The 19,766-nt window shown below is 41.3% G+C and overlaps 2 protein-coding genes across 3 annotated transcripts in view; one reads left to right on the top strand and one right to left on the bottom strand.

Moving 5' to 3' along the window:
- Positions 1-560: 560 nt before the first annotated feature.
- mad2l2 (mitotic arrest deficient 2 like 2) lies at positions 561-4,606 on the top strand. 2 transcript variants are annotated; one of them, XM_029249670.1, is made up of 9 exons: positions 561-799; positions 974-1,029; positions 1,138-1,256; positions 2,033-2,104; positions 2,187-2,287; positions 2,872-2,966; positions 3,435-3,508; positions 3,592-3,684; positions 3,897-4,606. In XM_029249670.1, exons 2-9 carry the CDS (start codon positions 990-992, stop codon positions 3,936-3,938), a joined length of 636 nt encoding a protein of 211 aa, XP_029105503.1. In that variant the 5' UTR covers positions 561-799; positions 974-989; the 3' UTR covers positions 3,939-4,606. The 2 variants fall into 2 exon arrangements, with proteins under 2 accessions (XP_029105503.1, XP_029105502.1); XM_029249669.1 differs by having other exon boundaries at positions 907-1,029; positions 3,897-4,605.
- A 2,306-nt stretch (positions 4,607-6,912) lies between these two features.
- The window catches only part of LOC114909299 (NACHT, LRR and PYD domains-containing protein 12-like), a 143,976-nt gene continuing 131,122 nt past the window's right edge, over positions 6,913-19,766 (bottom strand). Inside the window, exons 15-17 of the mRNA XM_029247575.1 lie at positions 7,905-8,081; positions 7,219-7,392; positions 6,913-7,093 (exon numbers count right to left, since the gene is read on the bottom strand). Coding sequence (XP_029103408.1) covers positions 6,913-7,093; positions 7,219-7,392; positions 7,905-8,081 — 532 coding nt within the window. The remainder of the gene's footprint in view (positions 7,094-7,218; positions 7,393-7,904; positions 8,082-19,766) is intronic.

Genomic DNA, 19,766 nt, shown 5'->3' with positions numbered 1-19,766 from the left:
AGTGACGAACTGTATTTTTTTACTAACAATATATATAGAGAAAAGTCACTGTTTACTGCATATAACCACTTCATCACCTTTCTACCCTGGTCACGTTATTATTACAGCAAACAGTAGGCCTACAAAGATACTGTAAAAGTAGCTAGAGGCTAGAGGAATACAAATACAGAGTTTAGATGAAAATGTTGAAAGATGCTAACAGTTTAAATTGTTTTTTATTAGTGTAATTTTAGTGGATAGTAGTAATGTAGCTACTGTTTGATTTGCATCTATGAAATATGGTCAATAGAAGATTTATATAAAACTTTCTGAGTCTGTCTTCACGGTAGCTATGACAAAAGTGTTGCGCTGATTAGATTCAGCAGTTTTTCCCAAAGTGTTACAATATATGAACCCTGCCAGAATAAGTGCTTTTCACAAAATACACAGTTTGCGTCAGTTTTTTCGCCGAATTTCTGAACCTTGGATTTATTACACTGTACTAGAACAGGCAGTACTTCCGCACACGTGACAGCCAACGATCCAATGAGCGAACAGACTTTGCGCGCTGATATGCGTCATCACTATGCGCCCCCTATGTAAGCAAGTGTTGTTATTTAATGTTTAGCTTTTCACCCAGAGAAAATTGTAATACTTATATACACACCACCCAGGTATTTTTGGCACAGTGACAGTCACCACAATGAAACTGATAAATAATTTGTCATAACTACAATCTCAGTCTTGCTTTTTACGGATAACCATCGCTAAATTTGAGTCTGAAGCGCCTGCTGAAATTGCTGAAATCAAAACACAGACGGTGAGTCTGATAACCCGAATGTTTTCTATGTTTTTATTTAGTTATTATTGATAAAAAAAAATAGTAATTATTTTTGAAACTTTCCTGTTTGTGTATTTATTGGTTAGTAACAGCCAGCGCTGCAGTACAGATCATCATCAGCTCATTTTACTCTTACTGGTGGTTCAACTTCAGGACTCTGAACATCATCATGACAACACTAACAAGGCAGGATCTCAACTTTGGACAAGGTGTGGTGTTTGTTTGAGTCCCAGTTAAACTGGTCTTCACTTGGTGACCGCTCTTTTTTCCCTTTAACATTCAATGGTGGATGATATGTGATATTTCTGCTGTTTCAGTGGTGGCTGACATACTGTGTGAATTTCTGGAGGTGGCCATCCATCTCATCTTGTATGTGCGGGAAGTATATCCATCTGGCATATTTCAGAAGAGGAAGAAGTATAATGTCCCTGTACAGGTGAGGCTTTGTTGTGGCAGACACTTAATTTTATACAAAACTTTCTTGTAACATAAAACGGTCCCTTACTTTACCAACAGAGGTGCACTTTGCATGTGAGCTGTTGTTTTGGCTGTAGGTGCATTAGCCATGAATTAATCGTTCATTAATTTCTACAGAGCACCTTAGTTTGTACATTGATTGTTTTCACTGGGTTCCAAACCCCGGGGGTGCACTGGCGCAGCGTGCTTGGCTGGGTTCTGCTCTCTGGTGGATCTAGGGTTCGAGTCCCGCTTGCGGTGCCTTGTAATGGACTGGCATCCCGTCTGGGGTGTGTCCCCTCCCCCTCCAGCCTTGTGCCTTGTTGCTGGATTACGCTCCCGTTCGCCGTGACCCCGCTTGGGACGAGAGATTTCAGTCAATGTGTGAGTGTGGGTTCTAGACCCCTGATATTAACAACCGCAGCTGGATGTTTTACGTCATCACTGTAGTCATCATCTGCATGACTGCATTAGAGCATAAGGTTTAGGTGTTGGCTTAGATGTTTGTACCTGAATATCCTCAGTGTGTTTACCTTAAGCCTTTAGGAATACTACTACGTGACTAAAGATGTTTGTTTGAAAAAGTGATCTGAACAAGTTCTGTCTAAAGTGGTTTGGAGAAATGGGGACAAAACAAAAACAAACAAACAAAAAGTTTATGGTTCATTTTGAGATGATCATAAAGTACTGTTGCACAGGTATGTTTGTTAGACAGAGCTGTTTGAAAAGTTTAACAACTATCTCTTGTCCTGCTAGATGTCGTGCCACCCAGAGTTGAACCGTTATATTCAGGACACCCTGCACTGTGTCAAGCCTCTCATTGAGAAGGTAAAATATTGCAGCAGATTGTTGCTGCTCAGGTCCAGCAGTTATTCTTTCCACACTATAATCTGTGTTTTTATCCCTACAGAATGATGTAGAAAAAGTGGTGGTGGTCATTATGGACAAAGACCACCACCCAGTGGAGAGATTTGTGTTTGAGATTTCACAGCCACCTCTACTTTCCATCAGGTTTGTGTCGATGATTCTTAACTTTTAGTTTCAAGTTCTTCACATTGATCTAAAAACCAGACTTTGAAGGAAGTTGGAGAAATAATGATTTAGATTTGTAAATCACACAGAGTAATTTACTATGATATTGCCTTTCAAGAGAATCCTATTATTTTTTTAAACACAGAGTTTTAAACAGATAGTAAAGGCTTTGTTTTGTCTTTTAAACATCTTTTTATGACTGATATGTGTGAGAAAAGCAATAACCTAAGCAGGAAGTGGGGAGGTTGCTCACCATGTGGTGTTTTTCATCACTAAGCCTCCTATTTTGAATTGAAAATTCTGTTTTCTCAAGGTGTATCTGGTAAATGTGAGCTGATGGCTTGTGATGTGTCTGCTTCTTTTGAATTCATAGTATTTGTGTGAAACTGCACGTATTTTACACTACAATGCAGGATATAAAAAAATTGACTGTAATTTTTGTTATTAATTAAACTTAAGAAAATAGACAATCAGGTGGATTCCATGAGGTCAGGTAAATCTGCTCTGTAAGAGAGGAGCACACAGGAATGATGGTTTAAAAGTCTCTCTGTTTGATTTTGCAGCTCTGATACTTTGCTCTCCCATGTGGAACAACTACTGAGAGCAGTTATCCTCAAAATCAGTGTCTGTGATGCAGTCCTTGACAACAACCCACCTGGTATGGTTGTTTTTATACTATACATTTATTTAAAATTATGCTGAAAATGAATCTGCAAATATAGATGTTCATATTGCTTTTAGCAAGTATAAATATGTGATTTTTTGATATTTTGTTCAAATAAAATTGCTTAGCCACCACATGCGTGTGAAAATCATGATTTTAAAACAATTATTCATAGCTGCGAAAAGTTTTGTAGTTTTTATTATGTTAAAGAAACGGTGGATTACAACAATTAACTTTCTTTTTTTTAATAAATAAAGTGGGATGTGCTTACTTTTTCACATCAGCATATGTACTGTTATGAACCAGAACATTCTTCCTAAAGCAGTTGAGGTTCAGTGCCGCATTGACTGCAAAGCCACACCTAGAACTATATATATGGACTGAGTGCTAATAACTAATTCTGAGAGCTCCTACTTGGTGTGATATATGGAAAAAGCTGGTATACCTATGTCTTTCTTGCAGGGTGTACATTTACTGTGCTGGTGCACACAAGGGAGGCTGCCACACGCAATATGGAAAAGATTCAAGTCATCAAGGTCGGTGATTAATTATGTGGCATTGTCTTATTTTTATCTGTTAAATGTATTCATCGGTAGTTCTGACACTTCTGTATCTGTAGGATTTCCCCTGGATAGTTGCTGATGAACAGGAAGTGCACATGCGTGAACCCCGACTTATACCTTTAAAAACAATGACGTCTGACATTGTAAAAGTGAGTAAACACAGGGAACAATGGCTGTATTGCTGCAAGTTTTTAGGTAAAATCTTAATATTTTAAACATTTAAGTTCTTAAACTTTAATAAATACATTTTGATTCTGCCATAAATCACATGTGCTTATTGTACAGTGACTGTATTTATCTCATTCCTTAGGACTATTTCTGTAGTTCTTCCCAACAGACATGTCCATGTTTTCTTCTGCAGATGCAGCTTTATGTAGAAGAAAGGGCTCAGAAGGCATCTTGATGCCCACTCCGTTGGCTCTGCCCAGAAGGCCATCAAACAGGAGGATTTAAATCCTCAAACCGTGACTGTGATGCTTTGCAGTCAGAGCTTCAGCTGGCATTGTTTTAATAAAACCTTTGGTAAAAACCTGAGGGAGGTGTTGGCATCCAACATCCATAATATTAGCGTGATGGTCCATTAAGCATCATATGGCCAGAATGTTTATTGTATATCATTGCACATTTTGACATTTTTTGTATGTTTATGCATTTAGATAATCACAGTATTGCCTTTAATAATGAATGCGCAAAGAGGGTCATAATTCAAATAATTTAACTGAATTACAGTGACCTGTCTTTCCATATTGCTTTGTAGAAAGCCCCAGTTTGTTTTTGCCATGTAAAATATATAGATATATTTCTTGCAAAAGTGGAAGTGGATATATGTTCATAAACAACTTGTCTGCTGTGATTTCAGTCAGGTCTTGTGTTGACGAGTCGTTCCTTTTCGCTGCTCATGATATGCCCTAAGTCTGTAGGGTATATCTCCGGTCATAGCTCATTTTTTCATAAATCCTTCCTCACTTCTACGATATCGTCTCAATAAAAGGCTAATAAAACAGATGTACCTCAGTTTATTTACCATGTAGGTTTGATAAATGACTTGGATATACAGTAGCTATAATAAATAAAATACTTTGTGTGAATGTGTGTCTTTTTTATTAAAGTTGAACTACAAAGTAGAAAAAAATTTGACATCAAAATTGCAGCTATGGCTAACAGAGGGGGTGAAGCTTTTGACTTGTACCTAAAGGACACAGGTTCCAGTCTCTGCTCATGTGGTAAAGTGATGTAGTTACCTTACATTTAGCTCATGTTTCTCTTCAAAGCAGCTTACAATGTCAAGGTTAGAGTTATTAGCTTAAAATTATTTACCCATTTATACAGCATGGTAATTTTACTGGATCAATTTAAGGTAAGTACCTTGCCCAAGGGTACTATAGCCAGATGGGGGGATTAAACCTGCAATTCTAGGATCCAAAGGCAGTAGCTCTAACCACTATGCTACCAGCTGTCCCTTATGGTTTAATCTCCTCCAAGACCATCAAGGATTAACTAAGCTGTTCTCAGAAAAATAGATTAACTGAAGAAGGAGTAAAGGAGAAACTATCACCATGGGATTTTCAGCCTGGGGAGTTCAATATGGATACTTGGAAGACATGGCTCCTTTGGCCAGAAAGGATATTGGCTCTCTAGGTTGTTCCATGGATCACAGAGATGTTTGACTGAATAAGAGATACAGAAGCTCAGCTCACAAATGTGGATGATGTGAAGAAGCATTTGTATTCTTTCTGCTATAGAAGCACAATTTACAAGCTAGACATTAACTTATTTACTAGCTAGTGACAATACTACCCCATCTCACTCAGGGTCACTGAGGAGTCCCACCAAACCCTAAACCCAGCACAGAGGGGCTCCTTGAATGTGGTGGTGAACCTGTACAGGAGGGTCAGTTCACCAGAGGAGACTCTGTAGAAGGACAGAGTGCCAGCCGGCCAATCCAGATACACTCCTACTGTGTGGGAGGGGGTTATAGGTATGGTACTCTGTTTGCTATTGTGAATGACAGAGTAATTTTTACCAGAGCAGACCAAAATGCAGGACTTGTCATTGAATCCAAACTGACCTTCAGCGCTGCCTCCTTTCCTCCTGATTCCTTTATAAGCCACTGCTATACGAGCCCCATCTCCACTCCACTGAACCTCCCAGTAACAGCGACTAGAGAGACTCTCTCTACACAAAACTTGAGGTAAACAGTCAAATCTGTCTGGATGATCAGGATATGGCTGTTTCTCTCTCCATGTCACTGTCCTGTTGTCCTCAGACAGATACAGGTCTGTGTTCGCTGTGTTGGGGTCCAATGTGAGCTGACAGGAGTCTGCAGGTGAAACACGGTTGAAATCGCTGTTAAAACCCAACGAGTAGTAAAGAGAAAACTGAATCCAGAGTAGATTTCACTTCTTAGCTTCTAATGTGGTATGCAGTATTAGTTTAATAAAATGTCTTACATTTACATTTAGTTAGCAGTTATTTTTCTCCTATGCAATGTCAATCCAGAATGATCAAAAATGTCTTTTACTGCAGGTTGTGTTTGATTCAGACAAGCAATTGCTAAAGCGCAGTAAAATTTTCCAATACCATTGTTTTTGCTGGCACACATTATATAAGTGGCTACATATAGAATTGACTGTAATAGGAAATAAAAAGGTGTGAACATAATTTATGGGCTTGATAGGAGATCAAACTGAAATGTCATTGAAAGCATTGCATTCATGGATCTTTTTTGAATGTTGAAGGGAGTTCAGTAGTGCTGAGGGACAGAGGGAGCACATCGGAGCCAATTTTAATGACCTATGTGGTTTTAATTTTGGAAGTCTTATGAGTGCAGCCACCAAGTGTACAGAGATAGAGGACATAGGAACTGATCAGGTCCTGCAGGTACCGCATGGGAGTGCAGATCCTTTGATGGTCTTGTTGGCCACAATTAGTTTGAAACTGTTACAGGCAGGTGTACAGGTACGTCCTGTCAGCTGTTCATATACCCGCATTACCAATAAAATATTTATTTTCAACTAATTTAAGAAATGCATTTTATTACTGACAATAAAAATACATGTATTGCTTCACATCAATAGAAAAAAAAGCAGCTAACACACAGACACATAAACTGTAAAAAATGTACGAATGGTGTTAAACAAGAGCAGCACTTCAGTAAAAACACACTTACATTTGAGGAGCCCTGGTCTGATCCTGTACTCTCCACCATGGTCCACACTGTAGGAGAAGCAGAAGGACACACAGTGACTGAGAGACACACCCAGCCTGTCTATGAAGTGTGTGTAAACTCAGAGTACTGTGACATATGAGGGTTAGCAGTAATGGAGACACACACACACACACACACACACACACACACACACACACACAAACAGTACTTACTGTAGTATCTCCAGTTTGCAGGCGGGATCCTGCCGTAGATCAGAGAGCAGCTTCACCCCTGAGCCCCCTGGGTTATTATAGCTCAGATCCAGCTCTCTCAGGTGTTTACAGGGGTTCGAACACAGAGCTGAAGCCAGAGAAGTACAGCCTCCCTCTGTGACACAACAGCCAGACAGTCTGCAGAGAGAAAACAAACATTGTATTTTCAGAACAGTTATGTGGTCAATGCTGGATACAGTCATCTACGAGCATATTGCAGTTTACAGTCCAGTTTACAGTGTCTGTTCCCTAGTAGTACTGACCTTAGTGTGTCCAGTTTACAGCATTTGTTCCCCAGTCCAGCAGAGAGCAGTTCCACTCCTGAATCCTGCAGGTCATTGTCACTCAAGTCCAGCTCTCTCAGGTGTGAGGAGTTTGATGTAAGAACTGAGGCCAGAACTTCACAGCATTTCTCTGTTAGTCCACACATCTTCAGCCTTAAACAGACAATTACAGAAGCAGAACTTCTTATTGGCAGTTTTAACAAAGAATAATTTCAAATACTGTCGTACCTGAAAATAAATCAATAGTAACAATTGTTTTACATAAAATGAAACAATAAAATCTCAGATGTCTTACAATTATCAAAAAGCAGGGAAAAATTACATGTTGTTATATTTCTACATAACATATTTACCTATTCAACTGATGCTAAAAGCACGCTGATGCTAAAGGTGGCCTAAAAGTTACTGACAATGATTTATCAGTCATTGAGCTGGGTTTTTAAGATGAACTACTCAGGGTCCCTTGCTTAAGAGTACCATGGTAGGAGGTGAGATTTAAATCCCAGTCCTTTGAGTGCAGAGCAGTAGCTCTAACCGGTACACTATGTGCTACCTCCATTATTGATTTTAACATGATAATGTAACAATTTTTATCTATTAGTATTTCATACTGACACACAGAAAAAAAAAAGCTGAGTAGGACTGTTTGCCCCCTCTGTACCCACCTCAGTGTCTCCAGTTTGCAAGTGGGATCCTGCAGTAGATCAGAGAGCAGCTTCACTCCTGAGTCCCCTGGGTGATTGTAGCTCAGATCCAGCTCTCTCAGGTGTTTACAGGGGTTCGAACACAGAGCTGAAGTCAGAGAAGTACAGCCTCCTTCTGTGAGTTTACAGTTAGACAGTCTGTAGATAGAAAGAAAAAGTAAAACACAGATTTCACAATCAGATGAATATGTAGATTACAGATCAATAAGACAAAGATCATGTGGTACTGAATGATAACTACAACAGTGCTGTATTAGAGTATTTTCCTGACCTCAGTGTGTCCAGTTTACACTGTTGGTTCCCCAGTCCAGTAGAGAGCAGTTCCACTCCTGAGTCCCGCAGGTCATTGTCACTCAAGTCCAGCTCTCTCAGGTTGGAGTCTGACCTCAGAACCGAAGCCAAAACTTCACAGCATTTTTCAGTGAGAGAACAATGATTCAACCTTGAAAGGAAAACACGACAAACCAAATGGATAAACGCTGTAACACAGTAAACATGTATCCAGAACATCAGATTAATCAACACAACTGGAGTGATGATGCGGATCATTAGTTAATAAAATGTAAAACTATGTCTCTGAACACGTAATTTTTTATGGTTTGAAACGGAAGTGCTACAGCAGCAGTAAACCACATCAGATTCTTCTCCTGTCAGCTAAGAGCAAGGAGATGAGGCAACAAGACACTTAGTATATGATATCAAACAGTGGAAAAACGTTGCTTGGTCTAACACATCTTGATTTCTGTTGCAATGCACTGATGGTAGGGTCAGAATCTGCATTTGCCATTTTGACAACCTTAAGTTTAACTGTGAGATTTCCCAAAAATAATCTGGCTGATGAATGACAATTAATTGTACATGTCATCTTTCAGTATAAAGCACTCTCGTCTCATTATGTCATCAGTTACCAACTGATGTTTTCTCTCCTTTGCCTTTCGGTTGAGAGTTTTTTGTTTCCTTTCTTCTGTTGCCAGTTGGCGTACTTATAGCTTTATAACGAATATAGTTTTTTAGTTATTTAATGTATAGTTAGCCTATCGGTTACTTCTCTTGATCCTTTGTTCAGCGCTCTGTGTCACTGTGTGCGATTAGTGCTCTAGAAAAATAAATTAATTTGAGTTAAAATGAATAAACATAAATATCTAGCATTGCTTTGGAAGTGCATGAAATCATAAACAGAAATTCCTCCTTATAAAAACTAGGCTATTAAATGAAATTCCTTGTAAATTAAATTCTCATATCAAGAATGACGCAAATATTCGGAGGTATTTCTCTAATGTTTGTGTTCACAGTTGTACCTTTCTATGTCTGCCGTACTTCTCCAAGAAGCAGCATGGGCCTCTTGATCAGATTGTTTGAAGCAGAAAATATTAAAGCCTTATCTTACCATATCATTAAATTGTTTTAATATTTTTGTCTTGTACAGTAAGCATTATCAGTATTCTTTTGAAATAGATAGATGGAAGAACTTACAGAGCAGTTCTGGAGACCTGGATCACTGGTAGCATCCTCTGAAGACCTTCATCATGTAATGTGCAGTTTCTCAGGTCCAAAAGATCCAATTCCTCTGCTGACGTCATCAACACAAAGGCCAGAGCTGACCACTCTGTGGGTCTGATGTCCTCTTCTGAAAGATGTCCTGTTTTCAGGTAATTCTGGACTTCTTTCACCAGAGAATTGTCATTCAGTTCATTCAGACAGTGGAAGAGATAAATGGTCTTCTCTGGAGAAAGTTTCTCATTGATCTTCTGATTGATGTGTCTGACTGTTTCTGTAATGTCATAAGACTTTACCTCTGCCATTAGTCCTTTTACAAGCTGTTGACTGTATTCCATTGAAAGGCCAAGAAGGAAACGGAGGTAGAGGTCCAAGTGTCCATTCTTGCTCTCTAAAGCTTGAACCACTGTTTTCTTCAGCAGGTCGGGATCAGAATTTGCCATAAACTGATGTAAAGCAGCCAGATACTCCTGAACACTGAGATGTACAAAGCAGTAAACCTTCCCCTCATACAACCCAATCTCCTGTCTAAACACTTCTGTACACACTCCAGAATACACTGAAGCTTCATTGACATCAATGCCAAACTCCCTGAGATCTTCCTCATAAAATATGAGATTTCCGTTATCAAGGTTGTTGAAAGCCAACTTCCCCAGTTTCAGAACAAATTCTATATCTAATTTTAAAGATTTCAGAGGCTCCGTTTCTTGTTTTTTCAGATACTTTTCATTCTTTAAATTGGTCTGAAAGATCAGGAAGTGTGTGTACATCTCAGTGAGAGTCTTGGGAATTTCTCCGCTGTGTTCCTCAACAAAGAGCCTCTCAAGAACAGTGGCTGAAATCCAACAGAAGACTGGAATGTGACACATGATGTAAAGGCTCCTTGATGACTTCACATGTGTTATGATCCTTTCGGACAGGTCCTCATCATTGAATCTCTTATTGAAGTACTCCTCCTTCTGAGGATCACTGAACCCTCGTATCTCTGTCACTCGATCGACACACTCAGGAGGGATCTGACTGGTGGCTGCTGGACGGGAAGTGATCCAGATGAGAGCAGAAGGAAACAGATTCCCCTTCATGAGGTTGGTCAACAACACATCCAGTGAGGTTGTCTTTGTCACATCAGAACAGATCTCATTGTTCTTAAAATCTAGAGGAAAGCGACACTCATCTAGACTATCAAAGACAAACAAGACTTTGGAATTAAAAAGCTGAGTGAGTCCAAACTCTTTGACTTGTGGGAGAAAGTAATGAAGCAGTTGTGTCAAACTGAATTCGTTATCCTTTATCAAATTTAGGTCTCGAAAAGGAAGAGGAAATATGAAATGAAGGTCTTGATTTTCTTTTCCTTCTGCCCAGTCAAGAATAAATTTCTGCACAGTCACCGTTTTCCCAATACCTGCAATCCCCAGCGTCATCACAGTTCTTATATGTGTTACTTTTCCAGGTAAGGGTGTAAAAATTTCACTGCATTTGATTTTAGTTTCTGGTGTAGCTGGTTTCTTGAGTGCTCTCTCAATGTGTCTCACTTCATGTTCCTCACTGATCCCACCAGTACCACCTTCAGTTATGTAGAGCTCTGTGTAAATATCATTCAGAAGGGTTGGGTTTCCTTGCTTAGCTTGTCCTTCAAAAAGGAACTCAAACTTTTTCTTCAGATGTGATTTTAGTTTCTGCTGAGCTGTTATCGGGAGTTGATCTGAAATGAAAACAAGAGGACAGTGTTTATAATGTTTTTGATATTATTGCATATAAATATTTTGTCTTTCAAGCAGGTAAGTAGAATGTGTTTGTCATGTTCTTATTTCCCATAGTATCTCTTTGGCATCAGATTACAATGGTTTACTGTTTCTCTTGTAGGGGTGAGGGGGGGCAGAGGTGCAGTGTTGCAGTGGGTTGGACCGGGTCCTGCTCTCTGGTGGGTCTGGGGTTTGAGTACCGCTTGGGGTGCCTTGCAACAGACTGGTGTCCTGTCCTAGGTGTGTCCACTCACTCTCTGCCCTTCTGCCCTGTGTTGCCAGGTTAGGCTTTGGCTCCCTGTGACCCCATATGGGACAAGCAGTGTCAGATAATGTGTGTGGTTTGGCTCTCTTTCTTCTTTTGACCAAGATATATTTCAGAATATAGGGTTCAGATTCCTTCACATTATGAGATGAGCTTTATTGATGTTTAGCATTTTTGAGATGTTAAAAAAATTAAAGTAAATAAAATAAAACAAAAAAAAATTTTCTATGACCTGAATCTGAGTGCCTTGAGAGGATTTCTGACCCACCTTCAGTACATGGCACTGACCAGTCACTCTTCATAAATTCGCAGCTGGGTGCAGGTGGCATCAATCTCTTCTGCTGGATACTGTGTACAGAAAGACCCTTCAATCGTTTGTATCCCACCAGCTTCAGTTGAAATTCACAGCTAACCTTTTTACTGCTAATTTAATAAAATTGAAAGAACCATCATATTAAATACACCCAAGGAGCTTGAGGGATTGCACTGGATAAACAGAGGAATTAAATCATCTCTCCCTGTTATTTCAAATCTTCCACATCTTGCAATTTTCCAACACACAAATCTTGTGTTCTAACGGAGTACAGCACTTTAATTCTGCTGTGCCCGTAAAGCCTCCAGAATTGTGGGAGACCCCACACACCCTTCCCACAACCTCTTCAGCCTCCTGCTGTTTGGGAAGAGATAAAGGTGCATAGGATACGTTCTCCTCTGTGTCACACAGTGGAAATGCCATTTCCCTCCTATGTATGTTCTAAACATATTGTGGGAATGACAATAAAGCTGACTGTGACTTTAACTAAAGAGCATTAGTTAAACAGAAGTTTTACCTTTGACCCTCAGAAATCTGTCCATCCTCAAACTTGATTGGTTTGTCCATTGACCGGTCACTCTTCATGGACATGCACCTGGGAACAGGTGACACTGATCTCTGCTGCTGGAAACTGTGGACAGAAAGGCAAAAAAGACCCTTCAGTGACCCTCATCCACAGCACATAGTGAGAGATCTTCTTAACTTCATCCTCTCAGCAGACCAGACAAACCTTCACATTAAATGTCCTACTGAATCTTTGTCTTGTATCTCTAATAAATGAAGTAAATAACACATGGAAACAAAGATTTACACAGGTACCCCTCAAGAGCACCTTGAATTCCTAGCAATGTGAAACTGGAAGACTGTTAATTATAATCCTCAGTTTGTGAACCGTTGAGTCCAAAAGCCTGTTTCTACCTTGATTCATAACTCTAAATTTACTAATTTACTTAAATTAAATCCTATTGTCAATAAAAGCTTAACAATACAGATGTCCCTCAATTTCTTTACCTTTTAAAACTCTTTCTTGAGGCACGGATCCCCTCCTTACAGTCCCCAGAGGGACTCATTTCTGAAGCTCTGCGATTCATTTCAGGACTTTGGACAGAAGTTGATGAGGTGAGTCCAGGATCTTTGTAGTGGAATAAAGAAATCAACAAAATGTGTTAGAAAACTCTGGTTGTCACTATGGTACATCACCGTAACTCAACACCCATAAAATTAACAATTCAATGACACACAGCCACAACCAAAGACCATGTCAACACTGCAAGTAATATGTTATAGCATTTATATATTTCTTAGAACTTTATCTTTAGTTTATATTTGTAGTTATTCTTACCTTGAATAGCAATTTGCTCTTACTGTTGTTGCTGCAGTTATTTGCTACCTTCTTACCACATAAATCAACATGGAATGTGATCTTCTTTCACTTTTGGTTTGAACTCCACCTACTTTTTATCAGTACACAGCAAATGCTTGCCTGATAAATATATTTGACTATCTAATAAAAACACACACACACACACACACACACACACACACACACACACACACATTTTCAGAACCGCTTGTCCCATACGGGGTCACGGGGAACCGGAGCCTACCCGGTAACACAGGGCGTAAGGCCGGAGGGGGAGGGGACACACCCAGGACGGGACGCCAGTCCGTCGCAAGGCACCCCAAGCGGGACTCGAACCCCAGACCCACCGGACAGCAGGACCGAGGTCCAACCCACTGCGCCACCGCACCCCCTTCTAATAAAAACATATTTTGGGAAAAAAATTCTGCTGGAAGTTGTAATTCTTGTGGGCTAAAAAAAGTTAGTTGTGGTAGTTTAGCTGTTATTCTTTTCATTATATCTAAGCCATAAGTTTTGTGGAATGATGACTGATGTGATGAATTTCATTTAAAAAAATAAGTTTCAATTACTGAAAATTAAAAGAAACAATATTTTTTACTTATTTATTTTAGGGATGGTATAAATATCATGTTCAAAAAGACTGAACTCTGCAGTCAGATAAATTAAAATGGAAATTTTCAGGGAAGAAAAAAGAACCAGTTACCCAGAATATAACAGAATTTAAAAACACTCAAGTAGGTCTCTTTGGTTTGACAATGGAAATCTCTCAAAAACTCTAAAGATTCTCTTCCTCTCTAACCTTTCCCACAAAACTTCTCCAGGACCCCCTCTGCCACACCCTTCTCTCCTCAATCCATTCTCAGCGTAAAGTCCAGCTGCACTCCTGCATCTCCGAAAGTGCCACAGGCCTGTGTTTTCCATGACTCTCAGCTCCTTCCATCCAGTGTGGCAACAGTTGAACAGGGAAATGGCTTGAGCAGAAGCTCCTCCCCTACTAACTTGCTTGGAGAATCCTCCTAAGGAGCCTGGGAACCATTCGGCTCAGGAGCATTAATGGGAACAAGTTCAGGCAACATGGCACTCTTGAGAGTTGAGGCTTCCAACACTGGTACTCCTGGTACAACATGAGGTGCTGAGATTGCCTCCAGAACTCTACTTTTCAGTGACAGGATTCCCCTCAAGGACCAAACAGGAATACGAGCAGGAGATCAGCAACACCAGGAAGACGTAGAAGGCAAGGAGGGGGACAGGAGGTCGAGGGTGAGCAGGACAGGAAAAGGCAGGTGAGTTGATTCGTACAAGAAGAACACTCAAATAGCTGAACATTGCTCCGCGTTCTTCCATGCTCTGCGCATGCCTTTTCCGTTCTTGTTCCATAATCTGCCGCAGGTGTTCCCTATCGCACCGGGGTTGGGGGTGTGGGTGTGACAATTACTGCATTATGGTATCAGGTTCTGGTCTTGAACTCAAGCAGTCAACTCCCGAATTATTGGCACCCATCACGAAAATGAGCAAAAATTAATATATCAATGAGAAACACATGTAATAGGTGATATTCTGGGCTTCAACATATGAGGAAGCAATATACTTTTATTTTAGCAAACTCCTTTTCTGTTTCAAACCTTATTTGTGAATGAGCTTTGATTACGTGGTGGAGATGTGGTCATTTTGGCATGAAAATCTCGCTTAAGAGGGTTACCCAGAAGGAGTTTGGGAATTCCTACAGCTGCCGATACTCTGTGCTGCGCTTTGGCAGAATCAAAGTATTTTACCTGATTGGCTGCAGGAGTTCTTGCATTCTTCCGCATGCCCAAGGGTAAAACTTAAACCGGAGCAACACTTGCGAGTAGCTTCGCAATGGAATTCAAGCTAAAAGTAGTAAGCAGTATAAGAGGGACAGATCACTGCACAAACTGGAAATTGACACAGTATTAAAGATACAGATCTCATCTCAAAAGCTTCGTTCTTCACTGTTCAAATAAGAAGACTTAAGAGAACTTCCATCTTCCTCCACTAGAGAGAACTATCATTAATGAGAAGTTTTTGCTGTATAAAACACACAAGTTTAGGCACCTCTCTGTTATAGAGAGTGAAGTTCCATCTCTGATTTTTGCCAGACTAAAATTAGTACATTTTTGCATCGCTTTCTTTATTGTTATAATAAAAACAAACACAAACTGTGCCTGTGCTTTCCTGCTGGAACAAATTTGAATGAAGACCATAGAAGATTTATTTCTTTATAGACATCAGTACAGTCAAAGTTACACATAAGATATGTAAAAGAAAAGCAGTGAAGACATCAATATGGACTTTATTTTCATTTCAGGGCAAAAAGCATTTATTACTGTGTTTGCTGAAAAGCTAACTGCCCCGAAGCTCCTGTCTTATCTTTTGAAAATACAATACAATGCAAATTATGATTATGATTAATTAATGAATAATAACGAACACTACAAACTTTTATTGACATTATCAGTAGAAGCAACTACAAAGTGAAAAGGACACATCCCTAAATCATTCTCAGCTACCTGATACAGGCAGTCCCAGGATTATGAAGAAGTTCCATTCCTCAGTCTGTCTTTAAGTCGAATTTTGACATATATCAGAACGGTTAGGTAAAGTTGTGTCTAACATCAGTTAATCAAATGTTTGAATTGGTATATAGTATATTGTGTACCTTTCTATGCATAAAAATATTAAAGAAACACTCTGGACACACGAAAGTATTATAACTACAGTATTCATAAAAGAGGGGGGCACGGGGGCGCGGGGGCGCGGGGGCGCAGTGGGTTGGGCCACAGTCCTGCTCTCTGGTGGGTCTGGGGTTCGAGTCCCGCTTGGGGTGCCTTGCGACGGACTGGCGTCCCGTCCTGGGTGTGTCCCCTCCCCCTCCGGCCCACGCCCTGTGTTACCGGGTAGGCTCCGGTTCCCCGCGGCCCCGTATGGGACGAGTGGTTCTGAAAGTGTGTGTGTGTGTGTGTGTGTGTGTGTGTGTGTGTGTGTGTGTGTGTGTTACTACTGTTATGATGAACAGAACACAGATGAGGCTGGACCCAAGTGCAGAATTGTTCATTCAGAATCAAAGGACTAGACGTGTTCTCGTGATCGGGGATGGGCAAATGGTTGGTCGATTGGCAAGCTGAACAGATGCGAGGAGCTGAGGGATAAGGCTGGCAGTCATTCACAAAGAGATGTGGAACTAGACCGGAGAACGATGAGGGACAGGACTTGGAAGAGCAAAGTGAGGTAGGTTTGAGAATGCGGGGAGGATGTGTCGAGTGACATTCTGCAACCGGGAAGAGGTTTGAGAAGTGTATTTTAGAGCCGAGTGCTCTCTCAGAGAGAGAGAGAGAGAGTGTGTGTGTGTGTGTGTGCAAAACATTGAAGAAATTTTAATGTTCATTTTTCCAGTGTTTGCTGGCGTTTTATCTATTGCTTTATTATTTCCACTTTAGTTTCAGTCATGACCGTTTTCCTTTTCTTGGATGTATCACCATCACATTTACGCTTTGGTGCCATGGTTAGGAGGGTTAAAAACAAGAAAATTAAAGACAAATACAGTAACACACGAGACACTGTTAACAACAATGTTGTTCGAAGAAGAAAAAAGGAAGTCTTTGTCTTACCTCGGGCTAACGTGCCCTGCCCACAAATGCTGATGAACTGCTGTAGATGCACAGTGTTTTGATGCACGTCGCAAAGTAGCACCCGTTTGTTATTACAAACCACTGTATATACAGTAACTTGAATTTTTAATAGCACAAGCTTAATTAAGAAGTTTTCATTTGATTGTTAGTTAAGGGTAAGAAAAAAATTAACTTCCGGTCAGCAAGGGGGTGGTTCATAACTACGGGTTGTACGTAAGTTGGATGTTCGCACCCCTGGGACTGCCTTTACATGAATGTGTTTAACTTATTCATTTAAAGCAACTTACAATTGTAGATGCACTACATGAAACTTACATCTGAAAAATTCAGTGAATCTTAGAAACCATGTAAAAGAATATGGAAATTAAAGCAGAAGACAGAGACCATTTATTGGGATGAAACCCAAGAGGATGAATTAACTCTTTGCATTGTAGAGTTTTACACAGAGAAATACTAGATGCACAGCACTGTTATTGCACACTAATGAGAGTGTTTCCCTGTCACATCTCACACAGAGACACTGATGACTGTGAGGAGCTTGACCAGAAAAGCCCAACCTTAAACCCAGGATAGAAGGGTTCAGTGAATGTGAAGGTGTACCTGTATAGAAGTGTGGGTTCACTAGAGGAGACACTGTGAAAGGACAAACGGCCAGCCGGCCAGTCCAGATACACTCCTACTGTGGGAGAGAGGAGCCCAGATATGATAGTTTCTTTCTTTTTGTGTTTGACACAGTAATCCTCATCAGAACAGACCAAAACCCAGGACTTTCCATTGTATCCAAGCCAGCAGTCATCGGTCCTTGCTTTCCTCCTGATTCCTTTATAAGTCACTCCTATACGGACTTCAGCTCCAGTCCACCGAACCTCCCAGTAACAGCGACCAGACAGACCCTCTGTACACAGAATTTGTCTCAATCTGGCAAATCTCTCTGGATGATCAGGATACGACTGACTCTCATCCGTCCATGTCACCTTCCTGTTGTCCTCATACAGGTACAGTTCTTTGTGGGGTGCGTTGTGGTCCAATGTGATCTGACAGGAGTCTGCAGGAAAAATAGTTTTACAAGTAATATTAAGTACTGTTTTAAAAAGAACTTTATGCAAAAGTTTAATCACAATCCAGTTAAGATTAGCAATGAATTTATGAATTTTGGTTAATTTATTGTCGAATGTAACAAATTTACTGCTTAGTGTCATGTCCACACCTGTACCTTACACCAATTAACCACTTGACACCAGTCTAGTACCTGAATGTCCACTCTCCTTTAAAAGACCCTCCTCAGCTTCCGTATACTCGAGAAATCTCATTTGAGACAAACACCTTCCTTCGTGATGTCCTGCTCTCTCTCAACCCTTGTTTCCTGTCTCTGTTCTCCAGTTATCAACCCCTCGCTTCGCCCCTTAGCCACGTCCATGGATCCTCGCTCTATTTCTGATCGCTGATTGACCAACCCTTCGCCTGTCCCTGACAATGAGAATTCACCTGATCTCTTGAGTCTAGATGAACGATCCTGCACTTGGGTCCAGCCGTCCTGGCTTCCTTGGCTCCGCGTGACAAAAGGTTCCGCCAAACTCATGGATCCAACAGCGTTCGAACGTCTGCGAAATGCCCTGGACATGCTCCAGCATACGTTACACCTGGAAGCAAAACCAAAGCCCGAAAGCCAAAGCCATACCCCGGATCGCCACCAGAAGTCGCCCATGCTCCACCGGTGGAATCTTTGGCTGCCTCACAAGCCGAAGACCAGTGGTTACATCAATACATACAGCGGGCGATTGCCCTAGACAATCTGTTCCACGAGCATTCGCTACAGCCTCTGCTGGCCACCAGAGAGGCCCCAGCACCCTTGTGGGTCGGATGAGGACATCTGACTCCCATAGAAAGGCAGCGACGCTTCCGAGAGGGCCTTTGCCTTTACTGTGGAAAAGCTGGGCATTACTCAGCTGCCTGCCCGGAGAGACCTGTCACAGGAGGACCTTGAGCCAGACAATCCAAGGTGAGTAACCCCCTCCAGGCAGTCCCTCAACTCACCGTTTCCATAGTCCTAACATGGGGTAGGCAGTTGCGCTGGTTGGTTACACATGAATTTGTAGATTCAAGAGCAGCTAACAGTTTCATGGATGCCGCTTTTGCAGAACCACACGGCATTCCCACGTGCCGCTGTGCAGTCACGTTACGGGTGAAAGCGCTTTATGGGCAGTCACTAAGGTCAGGGGTGGTGGATACCCAAACGATGGCGATCAGCCTCCAGACAGGGGCATATCATAGGGAAACCATCTCCTTTTTTCTTATTAGATCCCCTGACTCCCCGGTGATTTTGGGCTACACCTGGTTGGCTTGCGCATGATCCGTTATTCTCGTGGAGTTCTGGGGAACTCGATATTGTGGGAGAGCGATGTGCCTCCTCTTGCCTTACCTTGCCCCGTAGGGCCATGTCGATTGAAAGCCCTGACTCCATGCAGCCTCTGATGGTGCCAGAGGAATATACAGACTTCGCTGAGGTCTTTAGTAAATCGCGAGCATCTGTCCTACCTCCGCACCACCCATGGGACTGTGCCATCAACCTCCTGCCCAGAACCACTCCTCCAAGGGGCCGAGTTTACGCGCTGGCCCTACCCGAACAGAAGGCCATGGAGGAATACATGACAGAGGTCCTATCCCTAGGCATTATTAGGCCGTCCACCTCACCAGCCTCCACCAGGTTTTCTTTGTGGGAAATAGGACAGTGGTCTCAGCCCCTGCACTGATTACAAAGGTCTCAATGAGATCACTATTAAATATCCACATCCACTGCTTTTGATCATGGCTGCACTCGAACAGGTGCACAGTGCACGGGTCTTTACCAAGTTGGTCCTCTGCAGTGCGTATAATCTCATCTGAATAAGAGAGGTGGATGAGTGGAAAACTGCATTCAGCACTGCCCTAGGTCACTATGAGCACCTGGTTATGCCGTTCGGGTTAGCCAACGTCCCCTCTGTGTTCCAGGCATTCAA

The sequence above is a fragment of the Scleropages formosus genome, chromosome 2 (assembly GCF_900964775.1).
Source record: "Scleropages formosus chromosome 2, fSclFor1.1, whole genome shotgun sequence".
Classification (NCBI taxonomy): domain Eukaryota; kingdom Metazoa; phylum Chordata; class Actinopteri; order Osteoglossiformes; family Osteoglossidae; genus Scleropages; species Scleropages formosus.
The sequence above is the reverse complement of the archived record's forward strand: the minus strand, read 5'-3'. Positions and strand labels throughout refer to the sequence as shown.

Bases quoted from the DNA above. Each gene is read 5' to 3' on its own strand.
- mad2l2 (XM_029249670.1), top strand. From the start codon at position 990: ATGACAACACTAACAAGGCAGGATCTCAACTTTGGACAAG. The intron at 2,288-2,871 runs GTTTGTGTCGAT...TTGATTTTGCAG, and splicing joins CCACCTCTACTTTCCATCAG to CTCTGATACTTTGCTCTCCC. The intron at 3,509-3,591 runs GTCGGTGATTAA...CTGTATCTGTAG, and splicing joins AAAAGATTCAAGTCATCAAG to GATTTCCCCTGGATAGTTGC.